At 36.0% G+C, this 12,903-nt stretch overlaps 1 protein-coding gene across 1 annotated transcript in view; it reads left to right on the forward strand.

Moving 5' to 3' along the window:
• LYST (lysosomal trafficking regulator) overlaps window positions 1–12,903 on the forward strand; it is a 176,714-nt gene that overhangs the window by 61,220 nt on the left and 102,591 nt on the right. The window contains exons 12-17 of the mRNA XM_060286129.2: window positions 371–803; window positions 3,807–3,951; window positions 4,943–5,116; window positions 8,566–8,726; window positions 9,571–9,761; window positions 12,233–12,478. Coding sequence (XP_060142112.1) covers window positions 371–803; window positions 3,807–3,951; window positions 4,943–5,116; window positions 8,566–8,726; window positions 9,571–9,761; window positions 12,233–12,478 — 1,350 coding nt within the window. The remainder of the gene's footprint in view (window positions 1–370; window positions 804–3,806; window positions 3,952–4,942; window positions 5,117–8,565; window positions 8,727–9,570; window positions 9,762–12,232; window positions 12,479–12,903) is intronic.

Raw genomic sequence — 12,903 nt, forward strand, 5'->3', positions numbered from 1 at the left:
ATCCCTCATTTAAAAATAATTGATAGAAGCAACTATAGTGTACTTGGAAATAAACATCTTTCTTTGCTAGAAATGATTCCTGATATAATTATTGTATTTAATTGCTAGTACTTAAAACCAACTCATAACTTTTTAGGTTTTAACCACAAGAGATTATATATTTTAGGACTGAAACCTCTGTTTCATATTTTATCTTAACTACACACAAAAAATGAATATTTTAATGATATAGTAGATAGGAAGGTATTTAAATAGGAATGCTGATATGCATATGTATATGTTTGTATTTTCATTTATAACCTGACTTTCAAGATTATTATGTACCTTGTAACATGATTGTAAAGTTTTGTGTGGTTTTCTTCTCCTCTAGGAAATTCTTCTTCTGGGTATTCTGAAAATTGTTGAAAGTGACATTACTATGAGTCCTTCACAGTATCTCACCTTCCCTTTGCTGCGTACTCCAAATTTAAGCAATGGTGTTTCATCTTTTTCACAAAAGTGTCCCACGATTCTAAACAGTAAGGCCATGGGGTTATTAAGAAGAGCACGAGTTTCGCGGAGCAAGAAGGAGGGTGACAGTGACAGTTTTCCCCAGCAGCTGCTTTCCTCTTGGCATGTAGCCCCCGTCCACTTGCCATTGCTAGGACAAAACTGCTGGCCACACCTGTCGGAAGGTTTCAGCGTTTCACTGTGGTTTAATGTGGAGCGCGTTCACGAAGCTGAGAGTACCACAGAAAAAGGAAAGAAGACGAAGAAAAGAAACAAATCGTTAATTTTACTGGATAGTAATTTTGGTGGAACAGGTATGACAACAGCGTTATCGGTTGCACTAAGGTTTTTCCAGCGGCGGTTTTATAGTAGTTGAGCACTGAGAATACAGCGATGCTCTGACTTACTCTCAAATGCTCTTCACATGGAATGCCTCAGCAGGGCAGGCTCTGACTTACCGAAGCCTGCGTTGTCAGGCTTGACAGCCCTGAAAACTCCATTTTCTTCTGTTCTTTTGCCTAGTGTGTATGGGGCGGGGGAGGCAGGTGGGCCACATCTGCAACTGCTGCAGGGCTCACCAGCCCCCTTTCTTGCCTCTTTCCTGGTCCCGTCACTGGGTTAGGGTGGCTCCTGGTGTTTGAAAAGGAAAGGATGAAACCCTGTAGCCACTTTGCCATCCGTCTGCCACCGGTTTCCCACCTCCTGTTAGTCCGCCTCCATTTCATCTCCTTTCTCTCTCGTAGTTCAAGAATGTTTAAACGCATCAGCCAACCTCCAGAGTGAGAATAAATTTCATTCCAGTTCTTTCTATAACTGCTCGAATCGCGATTATGCTACTAGGAAACTGCTAGGTAGAAAGAAGCTGTTCGTTAGAAAGCAGTTTATGGTGGTGGTAAGTAAAGCAGGTAGGCTAATTCTTAGGGTCCATGAATGAATGAAATAACTGAATGAGACAGGTTTAGGGGGTTATGATTATAGGGAGGTGCTGGCCTCAATGGCTGCTCATTCCACAAGGTTTACACATGCCAGCAGAGCCTCTGCTTCAGAACACTAGGCCTTCACCAGTATCTGGTTTCCAGGGAGGTCTTCTACCGCTGACCTGTAGATGGAACGGAAAACCTTAACGACACTGTCGAGATTGAAGGGTGGGAAATGTCACCTGATATCCACAGTTGGAGCTCTGAATCTACTTTTCCACAGACGTTATTTCCAAGTTATTAGCAGAACACACTTAGGTACTTTTATGGGTTAGCCTAGGAAGCTGAACTTTTAAGAAATCTTAGCAGATAATTTAATGTTTTAGGTAGTTATAGTGTTTTCTTTTGTGAATTGAATTTTGCCACCTAAGAATTGGTAGCTCTGAAGGATATACATGTGATGTTATTGATGATGGTGCTGTCTAATGTACATGGAGAGCTTTCTGGATTGTGTCACTTTGCTCTGCTCTTGCTATATACATTTTTAATCTTCACAACATTTCAGTAAGGTGAGTGCTCATACTGTCTGTATTTGTAGATGAAGTTAGGCAGCATGACCGATTTATGTGGGTGGTAAGTGCTGGAAATGGATTTAAACCCACCTATGTTTAATTCCAGAGCTTAAATATCACCACTACACTATAAACTGCAGATCTCTTTCTTACATATTAAGTGGGAGCAATCACAATGTAAACGGTCTCTTATAAAATGAATAAATATACACAATGACCTGAGAAAACTACATATTGGGAACATTTTTTAAATTTCTTATTGTAAAGATGTATTAGAAAATGTGTGTTTTAGAAAGATAATCTTGCATGAACATTTAAAATTAACATTTAAAAATAGTATACCTACAAAAAAATTGAAGAAAGGTGAAGAAAATATTACAGTGATAACACATCCTTTGCCACTAAACCACTGTGTGCCGTTGAGCAAGTTATTTAACCTCTCAGCACCTCAGTTCTGTCACCCTCAAAATGGGGATAATAATATTTACCTCACAAGATTGTCATGAGCACTAAATTAAGAAATATTTATAATATAACTACTCTGAATTCCTGAACACACACTGGTTTCTCTTCTGGTCTCTTAATTGTACAAGTTCAGATTTGATATGGAAACATTTTCTTCGATATCACTTCAGATATGAGTTCTCTATATATCTTATATCTTGGGCAATAGTCCTCAAGATAATCAATGAATTTAACTGTTCTTTTTTAAGACTATTGTCATTGCTAGGGGGAGTATTCTTAAAAATTGGTGGTGGTTTGTTGTTGTTGTTTTTTTTTAATATGATTTTGTTTTTGATATGGACCATTTTCTTAAAGTCCTTATTGAATTTGTTACAATGTTGCTTCTGTTTTATGTTTTGGTTTTTGGCTGCGAGGTACATGGGATCTTAGCTCCCCAACCAGGGATCAAACCGGCACCCCCTGCACTGGAAGGCAAAGTCTTAACCACTGGACTGCCAGGGAAGTCCCTGGCGGTGGTTATACCCGTAGAAAATTGACAACCAATATATGTGCAATCCGAACACAATCCAATATAAGTGTTTATCTTCTCTAAAAGTCCGAGCCTTTGGGCATGCATTTTATATTTTGGTACATCTTAGTGTAGCTTTACATGAAGTCATGAATCATGGTAATAGGTCGCATGGCTGAGGACTGAGCTCATCATACATACTCAGGCAGTGCTAAGTTTTAAGTGGTGAGAAAGAGAAGTCAAGATCATAACCAGATGGCTCAAAGCCTATAGCATTTACCTTCGCTTGCCTTGGAGAGAGATGTTAGAGTTTCAGAATCACTCAGTAATTACGTTCAGAGATCACGCATCAGGGAGTCTAGGCAAGGACTATATTCAAACACCACAATTTTTCTAAAAGGAATTTTAATATAAAATTTTTTTAAAAGCATGCTATTGTTATTATTATTATAGAGATTTTTGGTGGTGCAAGGCATGTGACAATGGTGTGCGCTCCCTGGGCTGGGGCCCCGATGTCACCGTGGCCCAGTCCAGTCAATAAAAGAATCATAGCACAGTGACATCACAGTGGTCTCTTGATTCCTGCAATTAGCCCTCGGTTATCATGTATTCTAAAACATTTAACAACTTCTGTTGCGCTCAATTCCTGTTTTCACTCTTCATTTTGGAGTTAACATCTAAACTTTGGAAATGTTGTCTGGAGATAAACGTTGTTTATTTACCTGGAATGTTCAGACATTCCAGGTAAATAATTTACTACAAATGGACAACCATGCTTTGTAATCTTTTAGATTCACTTTTCCACTCATTTTTTATCAGTTGCTTAACGATCATTCTAACATCTTTTTCTCCTAGAGCACAACAGACCAGAAGGTGCAGAGTACGTGAGTCCTGGTGAAAGGCTCATAGAGGAAGGCTGTATTCATATGATCTCATTGGGATCCAAAGCGCTGATGATCCAAGTGTGGGCTGATCCCCACAGTGGCACTTTTATCTTTCGGTAATGATTATCCTCAACCCATCATGAATAGCTCATGTATTTAAATAATTTATGTAAGAGACATTAATGTGAAATCTGCTAATAAAGATCATTACAGCAAAATAGAAAATTCTTTAAAAAAAGAAGATACATTCTAACAGTTATTAATACAGCCTTTGTAACAATATATTATTCTATCTAAAAATCTATAATTAAACTCTGAAGTACATTATATTAATTCTCAGTTGTATCTTAGACCAAATACTGAAGTCTTATCTATGAAAATATTCCATCAGATTGCAGTGATCTTACGTTGTTATCAGCAGTTTTTCATGTAGATTATATATTTAAGAACTACTATCTAATAAGCTTAGGTTCTCGTTGCTGTCTTGTCCTTTTTTTCCTACTGCCTTTGTTAACTAGTATAGATACAAGTCTTTTATTTGTATTGAGTGAGTATGACTAGTATGATACTATCTTTATAAAACTTTAAATGAAACATGTTGCTTAGGGATCTATGCTCTGTAAATGTAATAAAGGTTACTTGGTACATTATATAAATTATATCTTAATTCTCTTAGTAATCCTTCGAAGTAGGTTAGACCAACAATACATCCTTGTTTTAGGCATTTAGATATTTATGTATAATATGTATTAATTTTTGTGTGAACCAAATATTACACTGTAATTTCTAAAAAGGCAATGACTGTATAGATGGTACTAATAAAATTTTTTCTGCAAATTGAATTCTGAAGATTATTGCCCAAATTGTTAACCCTAACTAGCAAATGAGCCAAATCTATTTTAGTTCATGAATTGAGGTAATAGTACAATAAAATAACTAAGCAGATTACGGTGTAAAACAAAGACCTACTGACTTTTCAAGTTAGTTTAATAATAGAGCTGATTTTTAATTTCACTTAAATATCTAGAATTGTAGTTGATATACATGTTAAAAACTGAGATCAGAAATTTCATGTTTTTAGCCTTTACCATTTTTCTTTTTGTGCAGTGTGTGCATGGATTCAAATGACGATACAAAAGCTGTTTTACTAGCACAGGTTGAATCACAGGAGAATATTTTCCTTCCAAGCAAATGGCAACATTTAGTACTCACCTACTTGCAGCAGCCCCAAGGGAAAAAGAATATCCATGGGAAGATCTCCATATGGGTCTCTGGACAGAGGTATGAAACATTTTTAGTAAATACTTATTAATGTCAGTTACAATTTTAATTATTCTGTTACAACTTCTGAAACATTACAGAAAACTATAGGTAAAATTTTACTATATATTAACATAAGAGTCTGTCAAGTTAGATATTTTTTCCTATTTATCACTTTCATACAAAATTAATTCCCCTTAGAAATAATTGTTGAAGATTAATATTTGAATTTGGGGAGCATGCAGAAATCTGAACTTTTAGGCATTCATGTAGAACGTATATTACGTCAAGCAACTGAACCTATAATTTAGTCCATCAAGCCCATATATTATAAAATGAATCCATAAGGAATTACTTAAATTAAGTGGCTAATAAGACTCATACCTAAATTAAATCAGAGTTTCAAAAGAAATTAGAATGACTAGAGAAAAATATAAGCCAATGTATCAGGTGATAGATTAAGATAGGGTCCTAGAAATATGCCAGGTGATAGATTTGGTTATAGTACTATATGACTTTTACAAACCAGGAGAATTGTGAGTCAAATTAATAAGAAATGTTTTGTAGAATATCTTAATGTAAAATGTAACACTAAGAGAACTATAAGGTATGGAAATTGTAAGCATTGGGAAGTATTTTATTGAATGAAATAGCATGAAAGGGGATACAGAATTGGAAACTAGTGTGACATGGGAAAGGACCAAGCTGGCGGGAAGGAACAGTCTAAGTTGAATAGTAAGCAAGAAAAATGAGTGGGCATGGTGATACTATGTGACAGCAGCTTTGGATCCAGGATGAGGAGTCTAGATTTAATCGAATGGTCTAAAATATTGCAAACCTATGATGTCACAGACCTTTTGCCAGGTGCATTATATACATGATCTTCCAATTCTCTCAAAAGTCCCTCGAAGTAGATTAGATCATAGAGATAACATATACCCTTAGCACAAATTAACCTATTTTTTCATTCATTTGTTCATCCAATACTTACTGAGGAATTATTATGCGCTGAGCACATGCTATATCAGGCTCGGGGGCTTGGTGAACAAGACAGACACGTTCCCTGCCTTTTGGGGCTCGCAGTCCCGTGAAGAAGCAGACCGCAAGCATACACGATTAAATGAGTGTACAAATCATGACAAGTACTGTGGGGATAACAAATGTGTCCTGAGATAGAAAATACCAGGTTTGCTACTTAAGGGAGGTACATCAGGGAAGACCTATCTAGGAACAGTTTATTTAAGCTGAGACCTGAAGGAGATGGAGCTTTCCATGAGCAGGAGGGAGGAAGAGTGAGTGGGCCAGGCAGAGGGAAGGGCCTGTGGGAACCACGGGAAGGCTGTGTACCGGTCAGCGCTGCAGTGGCTGCAGGAGTTGATTGCTTACAGCCATCCAGCCTCAGGAAGGCAGGGCAAGGGGCTTGTGAACGGCTCTAGGGTAGCCAGTCCACAGTGTCTGCCACAGGAAACAGTTTATTCATTTTTTAAAAATACATGAAAATATGTCATTGAAGCTCAATTTCCATAGTCCAAATAAAATATTTTCTGAGAAGTTCTGTCTTCACAACTGCCTAAGCCTGAATGGCAGCGGTAGCCAGTCACTGTTTGTTTCCAGAGCCTTGAGTTAGATCGGTTGGGATTGGGGATGGGGCTGGGAGAGAGTCTCCTGGACTCTCTCCTCCTCCTTTCTTGAGCTCTCAGCACACACCAGGCAGTGTAGTAAGCATTTGACATGGATGACCTCAATTAGTCCTCCCAACAGCATGATGAAAGAGGTGTATTTTACATGTGAGGCAGCTGAGACCCAGGGTAGGACAAGGTAACTGACCCAAAGCCCTACCAGCAGTGAGGAGGGCTGCTGAAACGCAAACTGGACTCTGAGTCTGGATAGAGCCTGCTTTAAAACCCTGTGCTTTACTAACCTGACAGCGTTTTGGTGAATCAGGCCAGCTGACAGATATAGGAATCATAAACTAATCATTAGACATGTTCAGAGTGAGCGTCTAGATGTTCTCTGTGGCCAGTTCTGAAGTTATGAGTATAGTCACTTGATTCACATAGCACTAATTTTTAGTCACCCACTTATTTCTTCCTTACTTTGAGGGAATTTTTTCCCCTTTGGTACAAGTTAATGATTTTATCTATTAATAGAGCAATGAGCAAGTGACCAAGGATGAATATATTATTCTGTTGATTTAAATTCGGCACTATCTTTATCACTCTTTGAACTAATAGAATAATTTCTACAAATAATATATTTCAAGATGTAATGACACTGGAAAAACCTATTAATATTTTCTATTAATTTTTATTTGACGAACAGCACACAAATATGGTAGGAATATATGGCACATAGTAGATAGTATGAATTATTTTAGTGTTTGTTGAACTCATCTCGCATTGATCTTACAGTAGGTTTTCTTTACCCATAAAAACTGTATTGTCATAATGCCACTAGGGGGCAGTACTGTTTCAGTCACAGCCATTTAGTTGGTTCAAGAAAGATGCCTGTACAGTAATAGAAGTTATCTCACTATAATGTTATATGTCAATTATACCTCAGTAAAAAAAAGTTAGCTCACATCTTTCCTTTGTTAAAAATATTCCTATTAAAATAGTTAAATTTATATGTTAAGTATGAAGCAGAAAGCCTTAGGGGAAAGTTTTTAAATAAATACATACCAAAATAGAATATCTCATTATTAGCTTATTCTAAGTCCTTTGTCTTATTCACAAACTTTGTCTTTATAAGCTACCTTTATTATCTTAATATGGACGTTAAAACATTTCTAAAATGGGGGTAGAGCTTGGCACTCCGCCATTTCAACTAGAGGATGAAGTTCTCCCATCATGTGTGTCTCTCTAGGAGAAACCGCTAGTTTACCTCTTCCTACTCTGCCTTTTGTAAGGATTCCTGTAACCTTTATATGAAGAAAAGCAAGAGACTAATCAAGAGCTCGGTAATGATTTAGCACTGAAATAACAGAAAATGCCAAAAAGCATTGGCGTTTTCGTGCCTTGTCAGAGCAAAACCTGAAGAAGTGATATTCTTTTTCTGATTAGTTTTTGAAGCCCTCATAGAGGACATGAGATCTTTAGGAATTGTTTACTGAGGTGGGAGACTTTCTGGTAAAATCAGGGGGAGGTGGTAGATTTATATCTTAAACCAGGAAGGTGAATATGCAGAAGTCAAGTGGCAAAGAAAGCTTTCAGCAAATGTCCGGTCATGCTTCCCACGGCCTGGTGTAGGACCATCAGCATCTCTGTTCTGCTGCCCTCCTCTGGGGGCTTGTGGACCAGCAGCACCTTGGACCAAGGCACGAGAGAATCAGCCCTCCTCTCTGTCCCATCACCAACTATCTGATACTGAACCAAGAAACATGTTCAAGAATTTCCCGTTTTTAAACATTCATACTTTAAAAATCCCTAGTACTCACTGAAGTAATTGATTTAACTTTGTTTTTAACGTAGGAAGCCTGATGTTACTTTGGATTTTATGCTTCCAAGAAAAACAAGTTTGTCATCTGACAGCAATAAAACATTTTGCATGATTGGCCATTGTTTATCATCCCAAGAAGAACTTCTGCAATTGGCTGGCAAATGGGACCTGGGAAATTTACTTCTTTTCAATGGTATATTTTTCCCCTTCAAAGCATTTCCAAATTTTTCTTTCAGTTAACAAATATTAAACTAAGTTATTTATCCTGGATAAAGTATTAATCCCTGTTCCTTCACTTGTACTTAGTAAGTACTGTATTTCCTAGATTCCAAGATGTACTTTTAAAATATTTTTATAATCTAGGTGCTTCTTATAATTGATACATACATTTAATGTAGAGGTGTACATCCTACCCCCATACCCTCCCCAAAAGAGAAGCTTATATTAAATCAACTTTATAATCCTGGAAAATGCACTGTTATGACAGGTACACTTAGACTGGTTGTCTCTTTTATTTATAATTTTAGTATATTATATTAAAAAGTACCACATTTTAGGGGCAAAAGAAATATGTGATTTAAAAAAATATATCACTAAACCTGGCATGTAATAGCATTCAGACAGTGTTTATTGAATAGATGAATGGATGGATGAAGGAATAAAGATCCACATGTTATTTTTAAAAGGAATTTACTGAGGTATAGTTTCCATTTACAAAAAAGAAAAATAAAGAGGCAAAACCAAACCAAACCTGCTCTGAGCCTAAAGAGCAACTAGACATTTCATGACTTCATTATACCAAGAGCTTTCAGTTAACTTTATATATGTATCTATATTAATTCATCTTACATCCAGATAATGTTGCTGTAAATTATTTGCTCATTACACCAATTTGGAAATTGAGGCTTTATCCATTTTGTAAGATACAGTGAACAACTATAAGAATCTAGCAAAAAAACCCTCTTGGTTTCTTGTTTTTTACGAAAAACTTTGGTTGGAGTATTTTAATTAAATAACTTTATTTTTTTGCTATTCAGGAGCTAAGATTGGCTCACAAGAGGCATTTTATTTATATGCTTGTGGACCCAATCATACGTCCATAATGCCATGTAAATATGGCAAGCCTGTGAATGACTACTCCAAATATATTAATAAAGACATTTTGCAATGTGAACAAATCAGAGAACTTTTTATGACCAACAAAGATGTGGACATTGGTCTTCTAATTGTAAGTTTCCATTTTATAAGTTTTAACTTTATAGTAACTGTTATGTATGTTTATTGAATGTGTCATTAGCTGGGAATTAGATTTTTAGAGTTTTTCTTTTCTGTTTGTCAATATTTTCTTTACTTAGAAATGTTTTTCTTTTTAATTGAAATACTTTGACCACCTCAGAATTCATTTTCATGTTTCAAATTTTCATCTGCTTTTCCTTGGAACTATATTTCTATACTAAGTATCAGTTTAGTTTAGGTTATACCTATTAATCATTTGAGAAAAATGTTTATGATATAATGAAAATATAACACGTGTTAGCCTTAAAAAATTGTTTATTACCTTTCTCTCCCATACTTACAAATAAATACTAACTTTTATTTATATTAATTACACATATTCAGATTTTAGAATATTTCTTTCTTTAATATCAATAACAACTAGGAATTTTGCTTTCAAATTATTGCTCACTCTGCTTATATGAGACTCTTGATTGCATTTTATACATTATTCTAATATTTTGTTATACTAATATATAGATTAGGAGCTTGTGATAGATATTTTTCATTATAGCAGCTAGGAAACTGACCCTTCATGGTCTTAGAAGATCTACTAAAAGCTGGTAGAGTTTTTTAACCATGAAACTATGTTCCTCCTTCTCTTGCTTTCTTATGAGAGGTACAATTATAGATATTTCTTACTTGGAGACTACTACTTTGGGATATATTTTGTTGTTATTGTTGTTGTTAATGAGGTGTATATGTTACAATCAAAATATATTATATTTTAAAGCTGTAACATTTGACTACAGTGAAGGAGAAGTTCTAGTTCAGATATTTTGTAAAACATATGTAAGTCTTAAGTGGTGTTAAATATATATCTGTGGTAAAATAAATATAGAGTAGATACCTGTGGAATTTAACTGAAGATCTGGTATTAGGCACACAATCTTTTTCTCCCTAAGGAGTATTTTAAAATGGGGGTTGGGGGCATTTTGGCTGTCCACTATTATTGGGTGGGGGCCAGGGATTTTAAGTATTCTACAGCGCATGGGCGGTGTCATACAACTAAGAATTAATCCCACCCCAAATGTGCCACCGTTGACCAAACATGCTTTAGAGAAATGATTCTCCAACCAGAATCACCCAGAGGGCTTGTTACAACGTAGATTGCTGGGCCAGAGCTTCGGCTTCAGTAGGTCTGAAGCGTGGTCCAAGAGTTTGCATTTTTAACAAATTCCCAGGTCATGCTGATGCTCCTGGCTGGGGACCACACATTGAGCATCTCCGCTTTAGGAAGACGAAGGAGCTCATACAACAAATGTCTGTTCAAAACATAATTTTATTTTGCCCGAGAAGAATATAGGTTGTTAAGTCATAAAATGCAACAGGAATTATCACAGATAAAAATTATACAGGTTTTATGTGAAAAGTCTTTTTTAGAAAGAAGATTTTTAAAGCCTGACTTCATTGTTTTGGGGTTATGAAGTATGAGTTAGCAGTCAGGCAGAGGTGGTGCCCTCCTGGCAAGGCATTAGTGTCAGGTGGGACATGTTTCAGGTAACTGGGCATTTTATCAGGTTTCTAATGAAAACTGCTACAGATATACAATTTTGTTTCACCCAGCATAATCATATACAGTAGACTGTGTAGTCAGTTTAGTTGGTATGCATATATGCTAGGTGATGCCTGATGAAACTATACGTAAATCACCACGAGTTGAAAATGATCGAAGCCCAAGGCCCCCCCGCCCGCCCCGGCTTCTGTGAGAAGATCTGGAATCTACCTGATTTCCCTAAGCTTGAGCTCCTGCAGCTGCCTCCACGGAGAGCGCCTCAGAGTATATTTTGCATTTAAAATTTACCATCGTTTTAAAAGTAGTTAATAGAATATTTGACAGACAGCCAGAGCCTGATCAAAACTACCCTCTGCATGGGAGAAATATTGAAAGTTCCATTCAATTTCAGTTAGGTACGCTGATAGTCTGGAATTTTATTCTAGTAGAAAGAATGATCTAGTTTAGAGTCATGTTTAAATGAGTAGGCAGCCCATGAGCAAATTCAAGACCAAGATACATTTGAATACATTGACCCAGAGTCTCCGCCTCATAGGGTTGTAAAGATTGGTTAACATTTATAAATGCCTAGAACAGTGCCTGGCATGCAGTGAGCGTGGTGTGGGCTTGTTGTTATCGGTGATAATAGGTATAATTTCACGTTTATTCTCAAAAGATCAAAGCTGGAATTTTTCTCAGCCTTGATGGGGTTTACACATATTGATCCCTGCTAAATGAAACTGATCTTTTCCTTTGTGGGGAGCTGTCTTGCTTCTCATGTCCATCTTTGTTTAGTGTAGTGTCTCTCTTTTTTAAAACAAAGAAAAAGATTTGTTGGTTGTCTTTTCACTTTGAAATATTCATTTGCTAGTTAATAACTTACTTTTTAAACTTTGTTTAGTTACTGAAGGAAAATATTTGTGTTTCAGGAAAATCTTTCAGTTGTGTATACCACTTGCTGTCCTGCTCAGTACACCATCTATGAGCCAGTTATTAGACTTAAAGGTCAAATGAAAACACAACTCTCTCAAAGACCCTTCAGCTCAAAAGAAGTTCACAGCATCTTATTAGAACCTTATCATCTAAAGAATCTCCGGCCCACTGAATGTAAAACCCTTCAAGGCATTCTGCACGAAATTGGTGGAACTGGTATATTTGTCTTTCTCTTTGCTAGGGTAAGAATCACTGCTTATAATTTTATTTAAGGAGAAACTACCTCTTTATTATTGATACATTTTAGGATTTCTTTTCGAATACAAATAAAACTATATATCAACTATATTAAGCTTTTAAGATTAAAAAAGCACATATTGTTTAGAATGTCATCAAACTTTCTGCCACAGGTAATTTTTGATTAAAATTTCTTTTTAATTTATGAAGATTTTAGAAGTTTCCTATTATCCAGAAATGCAATTAGAACAATTAAGTGTTAAATGTACAAGATTTAAAATTGCCAATGAGAAAAAAGAAAAGCATACCATAGTAAAAATATAGAAGAAATGTATTCCTTAAAATAATGTTTGTGAAACTTGTTTTTCCCTTGAAGCTTCCAGATGCATGGGGGAAAAAAAGGTCAAATGAGTACAAAAATAATTTGTTC

Source organism: Globicephala melas, chromosome 16, assembly GCF_963455315.2.
Source record: "Globicephala melas chromosome 16, mGloMel1.2, whole genome shotgun sequence".
In the NCBI taxonomy this organism is placed as follows: domain Eukaryota; kingdom Metazoa; phylum Chordata; class Mammalia; order Artiodactyla; family Delphinidae; genus Globicephala; species Globicephala melas.